We start from the raw sequence: 20,509 nt of genomic DNA, 5'->3' as shown, positions 1-20,509 counted from the left end.
TTATCCAGTTTTATCAAAATACAGAGAGATAAACTTTCAGAATGCATTTTACGTCATTCATTAGGGTTCTTTCACATTACCTGCCTGTCAACTTAAACACCAGTGCACTCAGAATAATAACAACTATGTGATTCCACGTTAGCCGCATTGAGTGCAAAAATAAACAACAAAAGTTTAAAAAAAAAATGAATTTCATAATTTTTATGTATTTTCTTCTTTACTAGCATTATTCGCATCATGCGCATCGCAGCGTGGCGGGATTCGTGATAATGTATTCTCACCTTTAAACTAAAATTCGTACATTGAAAACAAATTTAAGAAAAAAAAAACGTTCTCCATTGGTTGATGTCCAGTTTTGGTACTAAGCAACCAATGGATACCCTTTCCGAGATAATACAAACTTTCAAACTTTGTAAACGAGCATTGAAAACCATCTAATTATTAGTTGTCATTTTAATTTTCGTATACGCCTGAAAATATTAGCGTTTTATTGAAAATAATCGCTTGTTTAGTTAATAGTTTTTATTTTTAAATCCCAAAATGGTAAGAATAAGATCATACATTGAAAATTTAAACCAGATTGATAAAGCAAATACATTTTTTCTTCGTTTGAAATGCTAATCATCGTCAACATGTAACCTCAAAAAAATACGATTTGTTTTCAGGATGTCTTTTTGATGATTAGGCGGAAAAAGATGACCATTTTTACCGATGCAAAAGACACAACGACTGTTTTAGAGTTGAAGAAAATGATTGAAGGTAAGCCGGAGGTTCTCGCTGCGAGAAATAGCTATTTATAGGTGTGATAATAAAGTTCGGCGGACTGGAGCCGTGTCATTGACGAGTCCGTGCTGTTTTTTGTGTGAAATTTTCTTGTGAGACACTTTCTACGAAACTTTTTCAACTTCGGCAGTTTTTAATGAACACCCATCAGAAATTGCTGACCCTTTGACTCAATATATTTTTCCAGGTATCTTGAAGGTGGCGCCTCCAAGCCAGATGCTGTTCAACAAGGACAGTCAACTGATGGAGGACGAGCGCACGCTGGCGGAATACGGACTCACCTCGGCGACGGCAAAGGCTCAATGCCCTGCACCTATTGGCTTGGCTCTCAGGTAAATAAACAGTAAACATTTCTTTATAAATGCTTCTTAGATGGCAGGGGCCAAGCTGTAACTACCTCCTCATGTTGTGTTGTTGAGTGTACAGTTTTTTTAATATAGGCAGAAATTAATGCCAGAAATACCTCAAAACAGATATTCAATCCTACATAAACCCTGATCTAACCATATTGAAGGATTTTTTACATACTATGGGCAGTGAAGACCTATAAAGATAAATTGAAATTATACTCTATTTGAAGGATCCTTTGGATCTGTATCACAGGTCATAGCACTAGCTTTATAGCTAGTTCTCTTGATGTGTCCAATGAGAAAAATGGTAAACAAATTGTTTTACAGTTCCCCAAAATTGATAATGCGCATAGAAATCTTCGCCATTGTTCGGCAACGGTCGTATTTCCGAACGCCATGTATTTAGATATGTATTTAGAGTGGTTAAGTGCATTTTCTTCATGCATTTTTTTAGATTTATGTGTTTGGTGCTAAAAGAGATATTGATTTATCAGTAACGAAATTTGAGTCGATAATTCATTATATTGTCATAATATTAAAATTTACTTCGAAAATGTTACAGTACTTTTCAAATGTCTTGCTCAAGCTGGTGTTCATATGGATGAAATAAGGTTTGAATAACACAAGGTTTATGTTAGAAGAATAAATATGGATTTAAAACACAGGTTTACATTAAAATCTCAGTTCAAATGTATTTACAGCGCTGATCATTCACAATTACAATAACAATTACAACTTGGTCTTTTGGGTGTGGCTTTATTGGCTAAGTGAAGTCTATCAATGTGACGTATATTTTATTCTTAAATGTGCCTCATAATATGGCGTCGTCAAAAATAATTAAAGTTGAAATTAAATCCACATTTGAAAAAAATAACAAGAACGATGTGTAATTGCAGCTCTTTATAATTCCACAAAAGTAATACTGATCTTGACCTTGAGACCTTTGACTGATCGGTGACAGCCACCGACCGCCCAAATTGTTTTCGATTATGTGTCACATGATATTGACTACTATTTCTTTCGAACAAGGATCAAAATGCAAGTGCTTTTACGATTCAATGATTCGGGTGTTTCCGGGAATACGACAGTTTGCGAAGATTTGCATGCGCATTATTAATATGGGAGAACTGTACATATCTTATGATTAAAATCAACTGTCTTCTTTCAAATGCCAAACCAGGAAGGGTTTGTAAGTATTATATACCCATTTGTCTTCTTCCCTCAATGTTGTATGTTTATCAATGTTTTCTATCTGTCTATTCAGTTATTTATGCAATTGGTTTGCATTTATACAAGAGGTATTAACTGGTTGAATTCTGTGTAATCTAGATCTATTGTGTAGAATCTATTTATTCTATTATTTATTTATTTATTTATACCAAACATTGTGTAACATAGTTATTTTGTTGAAGTTTACGTGCCATTAAACCTGAAGGGTTTGTCTTGACACTAAATACAATCGTGGTCGACAAATCAGTAACATGAATATAACAATAGGTATTAATTATACATAGGTATTAACATTACTTATTTAGATACTCATACAATTTCATTTCTAAGGTAACATACATAGGTTAACATTATTTGTGGACAGAGCGGATTACTAAAAGATGCTAAAAGTACATACTAGGTGTCATACAGAACGCGTTTCGTACAGAGGCTCGCTTGTCCATACAAGACAGATATTGTGTGACTACTTGATGCAAAAGGTTAAATAATTATTAATAGATTGGTATTAAAATTTAATTCTGTTTTATAACTTTTTCATTCACACATACTAAAATAATACTTAGGAATTATTCATAGGAGTTTCCTGTAATCTTCAACAGGATCCTAACATTATCAGAAGCTTACAGTTTTATTATTTTAGATAAAAGATAACAAATTAATATCAGCAAAGTGCATGATTATTGTCATTATTATGACAAAGGTCATTTTTATACATAGTAGGTTATCTGAAACATAAGATTGGCAATGGACAACATTTCAAAAAACTAAAGCTGCTATAAATCGAAAACCATTTCGAGATTTAGCTCTAAAGGCCACAAAAAAAATGTTTTTGTATTTTTTGGATGTATCATTTTCGAGAAAATCATAAAATAGTGAAAAAGTGCTGATGACGTCATGCATCAGGTGCGATGCATTTTGATGATCAAAGCCTATAGATTTAAAAACAAAGTAACTGTCACTTTCATTTTTGATTGACGTTGACGTTTTATCGTGACGTTGTTGTTTATTTGGGTCATTTTCATTAATTCTGTTCTGACACTTTCTGACTATTTTTTTATTTATTATTAAGAGATGACCTCTATATAATATGTCCCAGAGCATGCCACCACCTACACAGCTGAAAAAATGCTTCTGCTTATTTTTTTAAATGATAAGTACCTACTTTCCTTCATCAGAAATATCAAGGTCATTTGAAAATGACCCATTTGTTGGTTGGCATGTAAACAAAGTTTAAATGTCACTTGTCAGTGTCATTTATGTTTTTTTGCGAGACTCAGGCAATAGACAAAAATAAAAATTGAGCCTAATATGTGAGGTCACTTGCGGTTTTAAAATAATTAACTTTAAAGTTAAAAATAACATGCAAAAATTTATGTATATACAAAATAAAAAAATACGGGTCCCCTAATTTTCTATAAACTTTCCGAATAACTAATAAAAATATAGGGTAAAGAAAATGAAATGTTGTCCATTTGGCATGTGGTTAGTGATTGGTCTGTAAATTATTACAATGCATAGACCTACTACCTCTAGACTGGCAATCGCCGTGTGCACTATTCTCTTTCTCACTCAAACCATAGATGTTGCCGACAAAAAAATTAAACCCAAATATGGGGAAATTTAACTTATCATAATAACAAAAACAAAACTTGAGTATATCGTCGGTTGATAGGAAAAAGACACTAAAGGCATATTTTTCAATAGCCAGATAAAAGTTTTGCTGGGAAATAATTTTGATGCTGTTGCGTCTCAATGTTTCTCAATGTTTGTATTACCCAGATAACATTTATCTGAATATTGAAAAATCAGCCTTAGTGAGTTTTTCCTGTCAACCGACGATATAAGAAAAAAAACTTTACTCATACTTATTTGATTTCAATATAATTATTTAATATACACAAACTGAGTGGATTGTATGATTCATTGTCTTCGTCCAATCGAAACAATGCTCTTCAAAATGTGCCGAACACAATTTTTGTATGTTTCTTTGGTTCCCAATTTGTGCGACCGGTAATGTCTATCCATTTTCTTGATATTTTTTTTTCTGTCGGAAACCTATGAAGCAGAGATAAATGGATGAGCATGAGCATTATAATCGTGGGCCAAATATGTGATGGGGTTTTTTTTAAAGGAAACACGCATTTCGTATCAATACAATAAACTTTATATTATACAGAAGAAATCACACATAGAAGAAAAAAACGAAACGAACGTTTCCTCACAATGAGAGGCACCTCATTTGAAAGAGGAGAATGACTTCTACAAAATACAATCTTCACAAAAACCGAATTCGTGCGCCCCATTTGTAAACCCAACCCGAGTCCGTTACAATTTCTAGTATTTTCTTTGCATACTATAATATTTGTGGGTAAAATAAATTTTCAATAACTTGCAACACCATGTGATTTGTTATGATATGGTACCTCGTATTTTTACTTAAAACTGATACTAAAAGACCTTACAGTATTAAAATTAGTATCGTTTTATATTAAAATCGAGCCAATAGATAGTACTATGATGAATGTAAGCTTGTTAAACTTTATAGTATCTACTTACATGCAGGCGCGGATCCACCCATATGGACAAGATGGGCATGCCCATCACCTAATTTGACTGGCTAAATCACACCACGGGATTTAAATATAATAATTTCGTTACTAAATGATTTTCGTATGCTGTTTTTTTAAATTATATTGGTGCTGATGATTTCAGGTTATGCTAAATATTTTTTTACATCTCGAAAACCCTCGGGATAGTTGTTAAATAATTCAAAAACCATAAAATTTTCGGTCATGCCAAGATCGGTTTACACCAAAAGACACTATTTACGTATTCATTAGTTTTTATGATACAGTTATTATGAAAACGAGAAGATTATGATCAAATTCTTATTTTATAAATTTGTGTACCTAGTTGTACCTAGGTAATTTTTAATTTGGCATCAACATTTTGTAGGTTTAACTTTTTCATCGCCACGTGTAAAAAGGGAAAAGCCAAACTCTTGATAGTTGTCATCATCATCATCATCAGCCAATAATCATCCACTGCTGGACATAGGCGTCTCCCAAGAAGCGCCACAACACTCGATCCTCGGCCTTCCTCATCCAACCACTACCGGCTACCCGCCTAAGGTCGTCAGTCCAGCGTCAGGATGGCGTCCCATGCTACGTTTGCCTGTTCGTGGTGTCCACTCGAGAACTCGTCTACCCCAACGGTTATCGGTTCTTCGGCAGATAGGACCAGCCCGCTGCCACATCAGCTTGTATATTTTGACAGCTATGTCAGTAACCTTAGTCCTCTGACGGATAACATCATTTCTGATACGATCCATCAGAGAAACCCCAAGCATAGCTCTCTCCATAGCACGCTGAGCGACTTTAAATAGGTGGACCAGTCCTACCGTCAGTGTCCACGTCTCTGCAACATATTTCATCACTGGCAGGACGCACTGGTTAAATTTAAGGCTTTTCAGTCTTCAGGCTCTGAGGAATGGCCGAGGAGAATAGATGACGAAGTTTCTCGAAACCTCCCTTGATAGTTGTTGGGGTAATTAACTATTGATAAGTATAGGATCCTTCACATAATATTAGAATTCTAATTTTGCAGCACTTTTTTTAAATGATCGCGCGTTAAGTTATGGCTGAAAAACCAGCATTTTTTTTTTGTTTTATCTAAAATAGCCAGAGCATGATGCCTCAGATAAGAAAGCTAATACTTCCTTATATGGCTATTAAAAATATGTATATAAATAAGCACCTATAAAAAATACGCATAAGCCATAACTCATCGCGCGGTCATTTAAAAGTGACGCAAAATTTGAATTATACCTACCTACTATGTGAAGGATCCCAAACTTACATAATTCAAGCCATATTTCTTCTGATTACTTTGTCACCGCACCAACATCAAAAAAGAATAGTTCTTGCTTATGTATATTTGTAATGTCTCATAGAATTGTTGTAAACCTTAAATTATTTCTTATATTTTAGTGTTTTTTTTTAATCTATTAGTCAGTTCTATTAGTCAATACGCATCATTCAAGCCTAAACACGAGGTAGTTGCTATATACCGTAGAGTTCCCTTGACTGCCTTCCGTTTCCATCATCAGATCAGCTCATGGTCAGCATCATATTTTTTTGTTATAAGAACTATATTTACGTGTTAAATTTTATTAGAATCGGTTAATAGGTGCCCAAAATGGAACTCCTCTCCTTTCCTACCTCCTTGGCACTTGTCTAAACTATTCCCGCTTACAACGCTTCACCTTAAAATTATTCCTCTGGGAATTCCCCAATAAAAAGTCGCCTGAATTTAAGTTCAGGGTGTACGTTATCTACAATCGTTTTGTCGTGAAAGATTAACAGACGTCCATCAACAGATTGGGTTCTTGGGCCAAGTGGTCCAAGGCCCAGTGTAGTTGATATACATCAACGGCAAAAATAATTAATAAAACGTATACACGTTGAATAGTAAATTTTGCCGTAACACAGACTTTTGTCGGTAAAAGAAATCATAACCAATTATTTTTAAGGATTCATTATTTAACTATTCAGATAATTTGATCCAGAGGGCTTCTTTGAAGGAAAAATTGCATTGAGCATAATATAATAACTACCAACATAAAAAAATGCTATGAGTAAGCACCTCAAGGCAAGGCAAAACCACCTTTTTTGACTTGCCCATCACCTATTTTGAGGTCTGGATCCGCGCCTGCTTACATGTGAAAATATATCTCATCCATCATTCCATCGTGTTTTCATTCAATATGCTCTATACAACCGAACAAAATCCACCCACCCATGTCACACACTCGTTAAGTGATGATAATAGTCTATTAAACTTAATAAACACCCACAAATCACTAGCAAATCAAAAATAAATAGCATTTAGAAAATTTTGTTGTAACTGTCAGCCTTTGTTTGGCAAAGATTTTTCATTTGTTTCATTGTTTGGCAAAGAGAACTGACGTAAACAGGCGCCACAGCAAAAAGGACAAAAAACATTTACAGCTTAACGTTTCTTTCTTACGCTTAATGTAGCTAAGCGTCTCTTTTTCGCAATGTCAGAACTGTCACGATTATACCCCTGTGTTACAATGATATCTGCATTTCTAAACCAAAGTTGTTCATTCATTTCTCAGATACTCTTATAAACAAATTGAATGCAATTTAGAAGAATAAATTTACAGCTAATATCAAATACTTTTTTGGAAATCTACAGCTATATTATTTTAATATATTTTCTTCTAATAATATATTTACTATTGATTCTTCATACTACTTGATACTTAATCCGTAATTTTAATCATACTAAAAATACTATTTATATTTCGCAGGAAGGAAAATGGTGAATTTGAGGCTCTCGACTTGACTCCATACTCGTCACCACCAGATCTGCCAGACGTCATGAAATCTCAGGAAGCCAATGGACAGGAACAGGTAATACCAATAATACATGGCAAAATTACAAAGTGCGACGTTGCAGCTAACTAAAACTAAAGAATTATTATTCTATGTATAATGCTTGTGCTGAAATCTTATTTCTGTCTGGGAGCATGGGGCATGAACTTTCTCCACAATGTTCTATCTTGTGCCATGTCTAGCACTTGGCTCTATGAAAGCCCTATCTTTTGCATATAATATGCATAGTGTTATTTTATGAAATAATAATGCCCTTATGTTATGATATGATCTGCCTTTTTAACCGACTTCAAAAAAAGGAGGAGGTTCTCAATTTGTCGGGATCTTTATGTTATATTAATAGTAAATATATTTAATTTCAGATGGATCAGCATTAAACGCGTACCGGCGATGGATTAGACTGTTGCGCTTGAGTCGACATTTGTGTTGTTTTGTAACATAGCTCGTAATCTTCGTCCGAACTCGGCGAACCCACAGACTCACAGGCAACACATGCATATGTCTATTTTTTGTACTTTAGAAACTATTCGATTCGAATTTGAACATATTTTTGTTAATAATTTATCAATTTATTGATGTGCTATTTAAAACACTTCTCTTTCGTCTTTATTATTATTATTTGTATTGTATTTCCGAGTTGAAGTGGGGCCTTGCCGCGGGTAAATGTTTTGTCAATTGAATTTGGAACTTAATGTAATTGGTAAAGAGTTGGGTTTAAATAAGTGTGTAAATGTGTAAGATAACAACATATACACACTACACCAATGGGTGTGTAATTCATTAAGTTCCAGAATCGAGTTTTCGTGGTTGTAAATGTAGTAGCTTCGTAGTTTAACATCTCAGTGTCTCAGAAGGCCGGTTTTATCGCATACTTACTATTTTAAATGTATTTTGTCGAGTTGTTTGTGATGTTCTAATGATGTAACTAATCTTCTAAATGTTCACGGTGTGAAAGAAACTCATATTAAAAAACGAACTCACTTTGTATTCATGTGTTTTATCATAATTGTATTTTACCGAAATGAAAGTACTTATACGTTATAAACTATACTATTTCATATTTACTTATGATTTTCAAAAGATACTTTCAATTCTGTGAAAATAGTTTTGTACATTCTCCATGACTTATCATAATTTCATTAATATTTGAACTAAGATGCATCATATACCTTCTTCTTAAGCTCAAATATCTACCTACTCTGGCGCTGATCCCATTAGGCCTGTGCCTATCAATATTTCCACTAATAAATTACTAATATAACTCACTAAATATTAACTTATTCTTATTACACCTTGGTCATAATCATAATCTATTCATGTCATATCGCTTCAAATGTTGACTAGACGGATTGGTGGATTTTGTAATGGCTCACGTGACGCCATTAGGTCTTCTCAATAGCAATAGTAGCCTAGCCTTACCACTTTAAATTTTAATATAACTATAATGGGATTTGCTCATTCTTAGTTGATATCGAATGTGTGTAATCTGTTAACTAAGTCTGCATGAAAATATCAACAGCCTTTTTGTATATTAGATTATGTGGTTATGAAATTCCGTTTGGATCACTGATCTCGTTTCGACTACCTTCTATGTAGAGTTAGTTAACGGAGTGTACAAGTCCCTTATGATGTAAAGAACGCCGGCATGGTTATAGAATGTAATGGTTTAGCTCCAGGTAACGTTTAGATACATTAGTCGCTTTTATACCTCCGTAATGAATGTTAATAGTGATGTACCTTCACATGCGATTTGAACAAAACGATAATTGCAAGTTCCTCGTTGCAAAATTTGTGATCGCACGCAGCACCAAGAAGTTTGATCGTATTTATTTGTAAACTATTTCAGAGCCTAGTTTTAAAGACTTGGTGCTTAGAGTAAATATTACCAAATAAATGTTTTTTTTATTGATTCAAACCAGTAGAATAGATTACATGCACTACTTATTACATACTTTGTAAACATAGGCTAGTAAATTCATGTTTACCAATGCTACACAAATTAGTCAAAGATCTTTTACAATTGTATATCATTTATACCAAGTAAACAATAGAGACAGCATGGCAAAGTAGGTTCTCAGTCGGATGGGGGTGACCCAGAACCGGAACCCATTCAGGCAGTTAGGCAATCAAATAGTGTAGAACTTCATGTACAGGTTACAATGAGAATTGCAAATATGCCAGCAGGAAATAAAGCTGTTTTGATTTGTTTTGCCGAGTTTTATTTATTTTAGCCTTGTTATTCAAAAATTAAGGGAAGAGAACAAAAAAATATTAAAACACAGCAGCTGCCGTTGTCGTAAGTACCTACCAATTACATTACATCCCCTTAGCGAACTTATTAAATATCTTCCAACATGTGTAATGGTATGTAGGTAGGTAGGTAGGTATTGATGGAGGCTGATCACCGGTAGCGGTTTGACAATTAGGTATATCTATAACTAATGTGATGGCTACGAAGGGAGTTTCCACTCTCCCTTCTTCATTTCAGCCATACCATAGCTATGCCATACCTAGAGCAGTCCTTATGAACTACGCGAAGTGCATATCTGAAATAGAACAGCAGGGATAGAGAAGACTCATTGGGCAACTTTTTGAGAGGAAATGAAAAGTAAATGTAGTGTGGAATGAGATAAAGTACCTACCATGTGTTAACTAGCGGGAGAGTCGACTGGTGGTTGGATTATGATGATGGAGAAGTTATTAAGTCTTAGTTATCGGTCCACCGGAGAGCGGTGGTAGCTCAGGGAGAGCGGTGCCAGCTCAGTCAAGTAAGCGCCCGCTTCTCACGCCAGAGATGCGGGTTTGAATCCCGGCGCTGATATGTACAAATGAGATCTTTTAATTTAAGTACAATGTATAACCATCGCTCTTACGGTGAAGGAAACCTGTAAGTATATCTAGATCATATGTGAACCCACCAACCCGCAGTGGACCAGCGTTATGGGAAATGGTCCAAGCTTACGAAGATAGTTTAGACCTTGGGGATATGCACAAAGGTTCCACTCGAGAGAGCCACATGCAGGTACTTTCACCCCCACAGACCCATGTGGGGTTTATTCCAAAATATGACACTGGCAGAAACAAGTCCTACACGTGTCCTACACCTGTCAATGTCATGTGTCAAATGCATGCATGGCGTTTTAACATAACCTAAAATTTTTAACTATAATGTTTTGATTTTGAAGAAAGAGCGTGTTAGTATTATTTTATAAATAATACACCTTGAATAAGATCTATTCAGTAAAATCAAATAGGGTTAAGTAATACATAAGTAGCCAAAAGTCTTCACTATGGGAAGGAAGAAAGGACGGTGTGTGAAGAAAAATGCTGTGACGAAGGAGTCTCTCGAGCCTGAGCATCTTGTGAAGGCGCCGCACTCCTTCGTCATCCATCGCGGAAACTGCAGCAAGGACCTGCAGGACCTGACGAAGGACTTCAGACAGGTCATGGAGCCATTCACGGCATCTGCTCTAAAAGTAAGTTATGGCTGAATCTGTTAATAAAATTGCTTATTCAGATTAAAATACTTATGCTTCGTGTGAATTGATTACAATGTATATAATAAATACTTACATTATTACAAGTGCGTAACCAATTTTCAATCTAAAATTATTTTATAACCATTTTATAGGAAAGAAAAAACAACACCATCAAAGATTTCCTGTCAGTAGCGGGATATCTCCATGTCTCCCACATGATGTCATTCACTGAAACTGATGCGGGCTCTTACTTCAGGCTATCCAGGCTACCTAGAGGACCTACTCTTACTTTTAAAATTCATCAGGTAAATGTTACAATGTTCCTTTGCAATATTGTTTATTTCATTTTAATTTATAAATAATCATGGAATAATTGGTTTAACAATAGAGGCCTGTTCTACATTTTAACATAAGTGGCCATATTATTATAACCTTCCAAATAAGAAAGGAAATGTAGTTAATAATCTTATACAGTCATCCTTAATAAATACTTTTCCTCTTCATCCCCACAGTACAGTTTGTCCCGTGACGTGCGGTCCTCTCTCCGCAAGCAGTTCGTCATAGAGAAGGCGTTCCAGCAGGCGCCGCTGATCGTGCTCAACAGCTTCTCCGGCGAGGGCATGCACATGAAGCTCATGGCCACCATGTTTCAGAACATGTTCCCCACCATCAATATCACTACTGTGAGTATATTCGTATCTTTTCATTGTTAAAAATATGCTAGTATTAGATTTTCCTGCAATTGAGTCTGATTATTATGATGTATCCTGGTTTCCAGGCCAAGATATGTAAGTAATGTGATACAGGCATAATACATAATGAAAGCAGTTGAAATCAGTAGACCATAGCTTGCTAACTATTGTAGAAACTACCTGTTTGTACCTAATTACCACACCTGGAACTTCCAAGGAGTAACTATCAACTCCACAGAATGCCATCCAAATGTAACCTAATTCCCTTAATAAGTACATAAATTAATTTTTTTTAACCTGTAAATCATAGCAGGATAAATAACACAAGCTGATGGTATAGTACAAGAAGTAAAAAGTATAATATTTGGGGCTAAAATAAATATTTAACTGGAAACTTTTCCTCACTGTACGCTAACATCACGCAACGCTAGACTTCACGAAAAAATAAAGATATTGACGTTTATCATGATTCTCTCGGCTCATATAGGAATAAAGTACTGGACGCCCTACATTTGGGTTAATTAGGTTTAGGTTTTTATTATATCTACTCATAGTTGCATGTTAGTTTAAGTAAGCTGTTGTAAATATAAATGTTGTGTTCACCTATAATTGGGGTACGTACGTGAACAATTATTGTATAAAATAATATTATAACCTGTATATATGCTATCCTGTTGCGTGTTTTGAAACTATACAAGGCCAGAACGCACCCATAGTGTACTAGCACTGTATAGTTTCAAGTGAAAAAAAAAAATATTTTACTTGAAAATATACACGATTTGTGCGTAATAATCGCGTATACTTTCAAGTTGGAATTTACTGAATCGTTCTTGAAAATATACAATGCTATTACGCACATTGCTTGATTGGCGTACTTGTCGCATATAATTTATACCTACATGCTGATTCTGATTTACTTAACTATTTCGGTACATGTACTATATGACTACTTACAATTTACTTGTTATGCCTGTCATACCTATAGAATGTTAATAAATAAAGATGAACAAGCTCTAATTTGATTGATAAATTGATATTTATAGCAGTCATACTTGCAAGTAAGAATACTAATACTTATCTTATTATTTATATGAATTAAGAGTAATACCTACTACACTCACGAGCAATGAAAAAGTTACAGTGACATTTAACAGCACATCAAAATATTATTATAACCAACTAAATTAAATGTTTTAAAAAATTGCTGTTGACTTTTTGCTACATGGACTTATTCATATTACATATTTTTCATCAAGATTTGATTTCAACGTAATTGTCTTTTAATTGTTCTACACCGTCTTCTGAGATCATTTTAACTATTTACAACAGTTCTACAATTTAATTTAAAAAATATATATTTTTAACTGTACGGTGTAAACAAAAAACACGTTACGAAAACAATGCCAAGTGCGGAATGATGATGCAATGTTTAGAAAGCAATAGACTTATTACTATTTCGCATGAAAGAAAGAGAGAGCAACAATTCAAAAGGGCTACCCGGTACCTAATCACGTATAGTTTCAAGTGCTCGTATTGCCGCTTGGCACTTGAAAATATACACGATTAGTACGCAGTGGTAACTGCTGCAGTATATTTTCAAGCCATAATTTTGGCCCAACTTACTTGAAAATATACGCGATTAGTGCGTAATGGCCTTGTATACTTTCAAGTAAATCATGGCACCATTTTAATTTGAAAATATACGCGAGCAGTCCCAACCTCTGCGTTCTGGCCTTGTATAGTTTCAAAACACGCTATCCTGTTGGTGTAACCTTATATAAATAAATAAATAAATAAACATCACAACCCTCCAACCATCAGGTGAAGCTGAAGAACATCCGGCGCTGCGTGCTGATGAACTACAACCCGGCCACCAAGCTGGTGGACCTGCGCCACTACGTCATCCGCGCCACGCCCGTCGGACTCAACAAGGGGACTAAGAAGGTGAGATAAATATTTTTGTGTTTATTTACTGGAAAAAGGTTTTATAATGTCCTTGGTTTTCGTAACGCAGAATGTAAATGTCTAGGCTAGGTAAAAGGCTAGGCTATTACTACTATCCCTCTGGTCCATTTGGATTAAATGTTGTGTTGTAGGCCTATAGTGCTCGGTGGAACAGAGGGCCTTCTCAAGAGTAGTGCCCTGGCTTGGATTTCCATATCTGTGTACAAATTTTTGCCATATAATAATTATATATTTTTTCAGATGGTGCAAGGCAAAATTCCTAACCTGAACAAATGTAAGGACATCTCAGAATTCTTTGACAAGTGAGTATTTCTAGTTCTTGCTAACCTTTTACGTAACATAAAAATAACCAGCCATGTTGATTCTATGGACTCAATCATGAAAATATCACACTAAGCATCACATACAAAACATTTGTGCGATCATTGCAAAACCTGGGGCCCTATGACCTATCACAAAGACTAAACAACATAACATTTACGAAGTAATAAGTGTCACATTCATGTTGAGTTTAAAATCAATGCCAAAACAAGTACGCGATATGTACACTGTCGTCTGGTGGTTGTCTCTAACTTTCCCAAAATAACTCCCGCATTTCCCCACCAGAGCGGCGCTGCTATCGGAGAGCGAGTTTGAGGACGACCCCGCGGCGCAGGTGGTGCTCCCGCAGTCGCTCGCCACTCGCGGCGCCGCCGCCGAGTCCAAGTCCGCCATCAGGCTGGTGGAGTTGGGACCCAGGATCTCCTTCCAGCTTATTAAGGTAAATTTGATGTTCTGTAGATATATCGTGGCGAGCTGATTTCCCGTGTTTAGCCTCTAAGGTGGGGCATTATGCGTGAAATAGCTACGGGGTGAGTAGCTGTTAAGCCACCCAAGCTTCGAGCTTTCCCGGAGAGATCACGGGACTTGATTTTATGAATAGGTAAAAAATACCTATAGGCCATAAAATCAAATCAAACTTAAAATGTACAAGTACTTAGTTCAATATAGTTAATGCGATAGAAATAAACATATTTATTGAAATGAGAAAGTTGCTAAGGTATGAGTATCACTTATCTGCAAACTTGATGGCATACAACTGCACTCTTGATGGTGGGTACTTTATGTTGAATGATTTTTCCTACTTATTATCTGGATCTTTTGTTTTATTTTTCAGGTAGAAGACGGCCTCATGGATGGTGAAGTGTTGTTCCACGAGCTCATCGAAAAGACTGAAGAAGAAAAGGCATTAATCAAGAAGAAACGAGAAGAAAAGAGGTACTTACTTATTATTTTATGTAAAAAACCTTTTTTTATATAAAACGCTAGTATCCCCAGTGTTTATCACTAGAACGCTAAGAAGAAGCTTATTGGATCATAGAATTTTATTTTTAATTGTGTATATTATTCTAGGCGCCAGAAAGAAAAGAGGAAAGCACAGCAAGCTGAGAATGTTAAACGCAAGGAGCGCGAAAAGGAAGAACTCAAACAGAAGTCTCTAGAAGGAATCAAGAAGAAGATGAGCGAGAGTCAAAGGTGCGAAATGTGGTTTCCCAGTCATCCAGATATCATAAAATATTTGTTCCTTACCATTCGTTACAGAGCATTTCATATGTAGGTATGCGAAAAGTCTACTATCTCGCACGACCACTCACGCACATTGCATTTTGACGTGTTTAAATTTAGAACACTTTCGAGCATAGATACTAAACCTCAGAATAAGGACTCAGTATTATGACTCAAATTGTCAATCGATAATCACCCTAAAGTTATACTCCGTAATGTCCAGGTTGATGGAGCTGGCGAACGCGGAGTCTCAGCGCGCTGACCCGGACCAGGACGACGATGATGATGCTGAGTACTACAGGGACGAAGTCGGCGCTGAACCGGACAAAGGTATGCGTAGTAATTATGGTTTTATAAAAGAGTTGGAGATGGGTGTGAAATGTGCAGGCATAGTTTTGAGTAAATGCTTATTGCACAAATACACATGGCTATCTTATAGATGACGATAAGGTAGATGGTTAAAGTATGGTTCCAGAGGCTAAAGTCAGTAACAGGAACTCAGTCACTTTCATATTCATAACCACATATGTTACATTTTCAGATTTATTCAGTCAGAACCCTCGGAAGCGTAAATCGGACGACAACTCCGTACGAGGCTTCAAGAAGATGAGGCTCGACAGGAAACTGCACAAAAAGTTCCACAAAAACCAGGAAGACCACGACAAGAAACAGTTCAAGGGGAAAAACCAAGGCTTCAGGAATAAAGATCAAGATCAGAAAGGAAAGTTTGGCGATCGGAAAGGAAAGTTCCATGACCAGAAAGGAAAGTTCCATGATCAGAAAGGAAAAGGCTTCCAGAAAGGCAGAGATCAAGATAAAAGAGGGAAAGGACAAAGGGGCAAAGATCCAGGACAGAAGTTCAACAAACAAAAGAAGGTGTTTGGAGGGAAATTTAATAAAGCCGGTAAACATAGGGAAGGAAATAATAGTAAGGGGAAAGGAAAAGGCAGGAAATGATAGTCAATACAATAAATATTCGTTAAGTTGAAGTTATGTGTTTCATTTTCGTAAATAATAAGGCCCTACTAGAATACACCCCCGAATAAGGGTTTCTCTGTAACGTAACGTACCTAGGGACATTTTCGACTACCCCAACTTTGAATGAAGCTATCGCAGCGTACAACTAAGATATTAATGTGAAATTTTCTTTATTCGGTAGGATATATAATCTATTATCACTAGTATTTGTGCTAAAGCTTTAGTGTGGCCAGATTTTATTAAATTAAGATAAAAGTAAAAATGCTTGTTTTGACCCAAGGTACGTTACACGTTTGTACCTTGGGACACTGTTTCCTATAGCTTTGTACTATGGAAAATGTAAACTTCTAAATAACAACTTATATATCTGTTCTTATTGATTTACTGCATCTCTCTTCTGTCTAGTTTCACTCTGGCTCTAATAAGAACAGAGATATAAGGCGTTATTTAGATGTTTGCATTTTCCATAGTACAAAGCCATAGGAAACAGTGTCCCAAGGTACAAATTTAATCGTGTCCCAAGGTACAAAAAAGCAATATTAAACCAAAATTTAAATATCTTTATTTTTAATTAATAGGAATCTTTCAGATAATTGCCATGTCATAAAATTAAATAACTGAAAAGTTATACGTGACATCCATGTCTTTATTTTGAGCATGCCTCAATGAGATAAAGCAACACAAAAAACTATACAAAAGCTACTTTTGACTCCAAAAAACTTCATATTGTCTTCACCACACACTCGATGCTGGTATGATCACGAGACTCACTAGTTTTGCCAAGCGAGTAAAATACTATGCCTAGGGTAGAATTTTAATGTGTTTATTTAGCCGGTTTTTAAAATACAATCAATGTCCCGAGGTACAAGCGTCCCAAGGTACGTTACGTTACCCTACGTTTTACCCTTGTAAAAACGGTCAAGTCGGAATGTGCACCTCAATAAATAAAGCACTCGTCCCTATTTCCTCGTTTAATTCGAAAACCGTAAGATATATCGAAATCTAATGAAAATTTGGTACCCCCGTACGAGGATACACCCCCGCAACAAGGGATTCTCTACACGGGGGACCCATGTAAAAACGGTCAAGCCCAAATCTAAACTAAACAGAGAATTTTTTAAAAAAAATCTTGATCGATATTATGTAGTCTGAGCCTATCTGAAACCTAGTTAAACATTGTGAGATATGGCGTTTCGACTTTCTCCGTGTTCGGCATCATAAGGGCCACAGTGACAGTTAAATAAAGTCCGTTTTTCTCTCCACCTTTAATTTGCAAGGTGCGGGTGCCTATATAAATAGAGTGAGTCGCCCGCGCGCCTCAGTTGGTTTTTGATTTTTGAAGTGAACACTTCGGCAAAATGGCTCAATGTAGCCACGGTTCTCGTCGGCTTCGCTCCGACGGGGAAAAATATAATATTGAATTTGCGGAGTCCTCGCTACCGGGAGCTGTAGCGTGATGCGGACCAGGCGGCGCGGGGCCTGCCGGCTGCTGCGCACGCAGCCATTGCTGAGGATTTCGCAACGAAGGTTTGAGTTGATAAGCCGTGAGTAAAATGCTATTATTTACTGCTTTTAAAAGCTCAGCCACTGGTCATAATGCTCCGGCGCTTGGGGTTTTTATCCCACGCAGTAGGGTCCGATTCAATAGTCGTGGTGATGATTGATCACATATTCCGATCCTACTAGTGGCGCTTGAGCTAGATACTTACATTAATGACCGCTTTAAGTAAAGCATATGTTAATTTTATACAGGAAAAAATAATAAAAATATATTTTTCTACCCTCAATTTCTAATATTTTTAGAAAACAGTTGATAAAAACTTTGCTATTACAATAATGCACTTGATTATAGCTTATGTAAGGCTTTACAAACAGGAGCTTTCCAGGACCGTCATAGGATTTTTTACAGGAAGCACGTGGCTCCGAGTTTCAGTATGTTGGGACATTGTGGCATGTGCGGCGAATAATGTGATCCGCCGGTACCTACCCGCTGAGGGTAGGCAGGCCGATTCGGTCAAATTGAAGTTTCGTGTAACCTGCACCCGGCCCTGTGCTCCTGCGCTGGCCGCCGTCTCGTGGCACCTGCATCGCAGCATACACCCGGCCCTGCGCTCCTGCCCTGGCCACCGGTTCGTGCCACCTGCATCGCAGCATACACCCGGCCCTGTGCTCCTGCGCTGGCCGCCGTCTCGTGCCACCTGCATCGCAGCGTTCACCCGGTCCTGGCCCTGGCCACCGGTTTGTGGTACCTGCATCGCTGCATAGACCCAGCCATGCACTCCTGCCCTGGCGGCTGTACACCCGGTCCTGGCCCTGGCCACCGTTTTGTGCCACCTGCATCGCAGCGTACACCCGGTCCTGGCCCTGGCCACCGGTTTGTGCTACCTGCATCGCTGCATAGACCCAGCCATGCACTCCTGCCCTGGCGGCTGTGTTGTCCCAACTGAATCGCTGCGCACACCTGGCACTCCTGTTCTGGTTGCCAGATCCAAACGCCCCCTGTCTGGGAAGAGATTTTATGCTCAGCGGAACCGCCTGCACTATTGCTAGCACGGTCATCATCATCATCAGCCATCATTATGAGTGACTTATTTAGAAGGTATCGAGTAACGTGCGCTATTCATCAGTGATTTTGGCATATGCAGACGAACGTTTACTGCCAAGGTTGGTCATGTTAGCCATACAAGGGCACACCAACGAAGCCTGAGTAACCACCTGCAGTCGCCGTAGCCGCATCGGCATGGATGACGACAAATCGGGTATCGTGCATCGCTTCTAAAAGTGTTATAGCACTTCAATTTGATGCCTCCGCTGAGGTAGGGTATTCTATTAAAGCAGCTTTTTTTCTGAACTGCCCAAAGTGACCTGTAGACTGCTCCTGGGGATAGTTGTGCAATAATTTTTTATTTTTTTTTATTTCGATGTCTCTGCTGAAGAAACTGTCTAATGCAGCTTTTGTTCTAAACTGCCTAAAGATCATTGGACTGCTCATGGGAATGGTGACGCACGGTAAGTACAGGAGCGTTACTCTATACTGATGAGAAACGAACGAACGAGAGCTGTCGTGCAATCGACACGTTTAATACATACAAACAGATAGAGCAGCTCGCGCCGCAGTGGACTGAAAGTTCGTTTTTCGTCATATAAAGTGACCCCCCAGACACTATCTTAAGTGTCATGACACATCGGCAGATTCCAGCTTTGAGTCTTTTCTTTTCTCGGCTGTGAGCAAAGTGAATCCCACCGGCGAGTGTTCAACCTGAAAGCACTGAGCTAATTCCTGATTTCGTGAAAGTCGCTGTTGCTATACCATACCGCTTCACAAGTTACCGAATTTATTATGATCCTAATGTCGGGTGATCATGATCAGAGTGTCATCGCGGTTTCTGAGTGACACCATATAAGCTGTCTTCCTTTTGTCCCAGTGGATTGTGAGTGTGTGTCCGAGCTCTTTGTTGAAAAATGCGTGAACCTCCTACGCAGCAGCTGTCTACTAGTTGTGTATCGAATAAATCGAGTAACGGTGCTCTTGCACGAGACGACTACCTTTTGGTAAAATTATAACTTCCACTATTCTGGGAACATGCATATACCTACTGTGTACTGTGTAACACATCACGTGTAGCCGTAGCCCAACTCAATTTACTGGGCTAGATAATAAACAATGGCAGTCGTCATTAAATTTCTATGAATTTCGAAGGTCATCATTTGGAGCACAATTCAAAGGTTGAAAGTACCTATTCATGCCTAAACGGCTTCTCTAATGAAAATGTATTTTTAATTCGATTCTGGCGCAAACGTTTCATAACTATTTTTCAACACTGTATCTGCTGAAACTACTTAGACTGACTGGTTAAGATGCAGACGTGCCGTTTTCACAATTCCATTTTGAGTAATCTGTTTTATGGATTTTCAGTTAGTTACGTAACTAGTTACTTACCAAGTAAAAAATTACTTGTGTCATGCTCGTACTCGCATCTCATTTAGGAGCTCTCTGGCCTCTAGCTGAAGGCTAGAACTGGTATATATATCTACTAAGCTAGTACAGAGTTATAACCGGGCAGCGG

General features: G+C 37.2%; 2 protein-coding genes across 2 annotated transcripts; both read left to right on the top strand.

Moving 5' to 3' along the window:
- The first annotated feature begins 383 nt into the window (after nucleotides 1–383).
- On the top strand, nucleotides 384–9,990 carry LOC105383959 (elongin-B). The gene is made up of 5 exons (XM_011554102.3): nucleotides 384–543; nucleotides 666–759; nucleotides 971–1,115; nucleotides 7,699–7,801; nucleotides 8,146–9,990. The coding sequence occupies exons 1-5, from the start codon at nucleotides 541–543 to the stop codon at nucleotides 8,158–8,160; spliced, it is 360 nt and encodes a 119-aa protein (XP_011552404.1). The 5' UTR covers nucleotides 384–540; the 3' UTR covers nucleotides 8,161–9,990.
- A 947-nt stretch (nucleotides 9,991–10,937) lies between these two features.
- LOC105383949 (protein Peter pan) lies at nucleotides 10,938–16,453 on the top strand. Its single transcript, XM_048621889.1, has 10 exons — nucleotides 10,938–11,259; nucleotides 11,415–11,567; nucleotides 11,775–11,945; nucleotides 13,776–13,898; nucleotides 14,160–14,221; nucleotides 14,526–14,679; nucleotides 15,076–15,176; nucleotides 15,312–15,434; nucleotides 15,688–15,794; nucleotides 16,006–16,453. The coding sequence occupies exons 1-10, from the start codon at nucleotides 11,074–11,076 to the stop codon at nucleotides 16,419–16,421; spliced, it is 1,596 nt and encodes a 531-aa protein (XP_048477846.1). The 5' UTR covers nucleotides 10,938–11,073; the 3' UTR covers nucleotides 16,422–16,453.
- The last annotated feature ends 4,056 nt before the right edge of the window (nucleotides 16,454–20,509 follow it).

The sequence above is a fragment of the Plutella xylostella genome, chromosome 6, assembly GCF_932276165.1.
Source record: "Plutella xylostella chromosome 6, ilPluXylo3.1, whole genome shotgun sequence".
In the NCBI taxonomy this organism is placed as follows: domain Eukaryota; kingdom Metazoa; phylum Arthropoda; class Insecta; order Lepidoptera; family Plutellidae; genus Plutella; species Plutella xylostella.
This window is presented reverse-complemented; position numbering and strand designations above follow the sequence as displayed.